Consider the following 3138-nt stretch of genomic DNA (forward strand, 5'->3'; position numbering starts at 1 on the left):
CTTGTTTATGCTCAAAATTTGATTGATGGCAGCCAGTGCCCAATTGCCAGGCATTCATCATTGATTTGTGCGAATAAGGCAGCTTAATTGGTCGTCGATTTTAGATATGATAAGGCAGGACATTGCTCCCTTCGCCGCAGCTTCCACTTTGTTTCACCTTAATGGCCCTTAATTGCCATTTCTCTGCTATTCCGCAGGACTCTTCAATTACCACGCAATTAGGTGCGAGTGTCAAGTACAATAAGACCAAAAAAAAAAAAACAAAAAGACGAAAGGAAGAAGGACACCGCCAGTAGCTCACTTACAGAGCGTCCGAGCAACCACTTGCCAACACTCGGCATAAATTAATTATAATTCCCCTTGTAAGTGCTCCCTGTAATTGTAATTGTTGTTATGGCTGGCTTATAATTGTCGGTCTTGTTGATGCTGCTTCAGTTACTGTTTTTGGTGTTTTTGGCCATCCTCCTGCTTGTCGTTGGCGTGCTAAACAATTAAGTGTAAATTGTAAAACATGCAGAGCTGCGGTCTGCGGTCATGTCTGTGCTGCGGAATGTTTCTGTTTGTGTGCTTGTTGGGTTTGTTGCTTGTGGGCGTGTGTCTCTGTAACCACACCTCCCACCGGAAACGGAAGCTGAAACTGAAACACAACAAAACTATTTGAGGTTTCTCATTCAACCGAATTTTTAGATAGTCGGCACTTTATTGGAAAAATTTGTATGTGAAACTTGCAATCATTGGTTTGGTTGCTGCAGATCTGATTTTAAATAGTTTCTGTGAAAATATTTGCTTAATTGTTTCTTGAAAGCATTTAATTGAAGGACACACCTGAGGGAATAAAGAGGTATATTACACCTCATTATAACACTTAATTCCTACTCAACCATAATTATTTCTTTGGCACTTTTGGCAAGCATACTTTTCGCCCCACTAATGTCACTAATTTTTGGGTGAATATTATTCTGACTGATTCAGAGAATGCAAACTGTTTTTTAACTTAAACACGTGTAACAATTTTGACAAGTTTTTTTTAATATTGGAATACAAAGTGCGTAAACTATTTTGCGAAGGAGTCAAGAAGTATGTCGTAAATATATTCATAGGTCACAATTAGGAGGGCCCCGCCTGGAACAGACCGCAGCAATGATGGAGCTAGACCTTTGAGCAGCGCCCGGAAGCCCTCCTCCCGAACCGTTGTTTTTAGAGTTTCAATGGTCCACCGGTACTTGATCTCTCCCTTGACCGGCTGCGGACCCTGGATCCGGGACTTGGCCACATCGAAAGGGATGCTTAGAAAGCAGCCAACGCCGCTGGCAAACATTCCAAGAAAGCACTTTAAAAAGAACTTCTCGAAAGGATTCTCAGACATGTTGCAACTATGAGTGACACTATTGTAAATGCCGAAATAGCCGAAGTTGAATATGGCATTGCGTGCCATGAGGGCATAGAGGCCGCGATATAGACCTTCTGAGCCAAAGCCCTGCTTGCGGATTATGTATTTTACCACCCTCATGGAATCCAGGTGCTGTTGTCGATGTGCCTGTTGCGTGATCTTAACCACTTCAAAAGGATTCGTGAGGATCGATTCCAGGGCTCCAACAAATGCTCCGGTCATTGCATATATCAGTGGTGTCGGTGTCGGGCTTCCAAACTTGAGGTGCCGCGTCATCGCCTCGTAGGCCAGGAACTTTAGACCCCTCTTCGGTGTTTCCACACATAACGGCGGCACGACTCCCTTCCAAAAGGCGCTCAGCCCCTCATATCGATACATCTTGGCCATGGCATCGAGCGACCCATGGTAGGTTAGCTCACCTTGGAACGGCTTGTCTCCCTGCAATTGCATTCGGTTTTTGACCACGTTCAGAGGATGGAAAGAGATTATCTCTAGGAAGCCAGCGGTGCCGCCAGCGATGAAGTGAAAGGTGGCTTGCCTTCTTGGCGGCGCCTCAAATGGCAGCGATGGCATTTGAAGGGCAAGAGAAATTTAGAAATTTCGCCTATCATCTTGCTAAAAAACAATCCATGCGAAAGATTTAAAAACGAAGCATTTATGTGAGAATTATTTATAAGGTTTTTTGTTTCACATATTTATCTAAATTTTGTTGTTGACAGATGCCTTGATTCGGTACTTCGATATACTATAAAACTTAAAGGTCTAACTTATTCTTTGCAGCCTTTTTCTATGGATCTGGTAATTTAATGAGAACTACTTGGGGTCAAATAGAGACATGCCGAGCTTAAGTCGGATTCAGATGGCCTTCCTTGTTATATTTTGCTTCAGTCCCCATCACTTACCCTGGCCCACATGATTGCACAGTTCCAAACCACTCTCTAATGTATCTCAGAGTGCCATGTTAATGAATGTCAAGTGCACTCCATGTACGAACAACTCTTTACCCCTTAACCCAGCCCCTTTGGCCTGGCCGGTGTGTGGTGGACTCCTGGGCGATCTCATAACAACAATTATGCTAATGTGGCCCAATCCGGGACGTCAATCCAGCATAATTGCTAACAAATTAGTCATGGTCGCACAGGCCAATTGCAATCCCAGTCCTCTGCTCTTTTGGTCCAGTTTATCAGTGTGTGTGAGTGACTAAATGAGTGTTTGTGTGGAGCCCTTTTAGTTACCCCCCAGCTCCCTGGTCAGGCGAAATTTAACACGCGAGCGCTGCCAAGCGAGGCAAAGTGAAGGAAAGACCAGGGTGGAGCCAAAGGGGCTGGCATTGTCTGTGGCTAGGTGTGTAGCCTGGCAATTTGCTTGTCACGATGCGCAAATGTAGACCAGGTCCTGCCACAACCAACTGTGGAGCCTTCTGTGTGCTTCTCGCTTTGTTCTGAGTGCTGGAGCAAATGAGTTTCATTTCCATGTCCTTCAGCTGGTCCTTGACTTGCCTTGTTGGCCTCAAGTACCTTTGGCACCGGTTACCCAGGTCGTTGTTCATAAGTCAGTTAACTCATTTCCTTTCCACCTTCTCCTGGTCATGCTCCTTCGTTTCCTGACATCCTAGCCTGAGGTGGCTAAAATTATGATGAAGGGCATTAAATTCATATTAGAATATTATAGCACTGAGCAGGGCACTTAACTAACTCAAGTGGCGTCAATTTGTTGTTTAAGCTGGCCTCATCTGGAGTTGGCCAAGT

At 44.7% G+C, this 3138-nt stretch overlaps 1 protein-coding gene across 1 annotated transcript; it reads right to left on the reverse strand.

Moving 5' to 3' along the window:
* Positions 1 to 1009: 1009 nt before the first annotated feature.
* On the reverse strand, positions 1010 to 2135 carry LOC6504762 (mitochondrial 2-oxodicarboxylate carrier). Its single transcript, XM_001964813.4, has one exon. The coding sequence runs from the start codon at positions 1961 to 1963 to the stop codon at positions 1055 to 1057; it is 909 nt and encodes a 302-aa protein (XP_001964849.1). The 5' UTR covers positions 1964 to 2135; the 3' UTR covers positions 1010 to 1054.
* Between the last annotated feature and the right edge of the window lie 1003 nt (positions 2136 to 3138).

This window comes from Drosophila ananassae, chromosome 3R, assembly GCF_017639315.1.
Source record: "Drosophila ananassae strain 14024-0371.13 chromosome 3R, ASM1763931v2, whole genome shotgun sequence".
In the NCBI taxonomy this organism is placed as follows: Eukaryota; Metazoa; Arthropoda; class Insecta; order Diptera; family Drosophilidae; genus Drosophila; species Drosophila ananassae.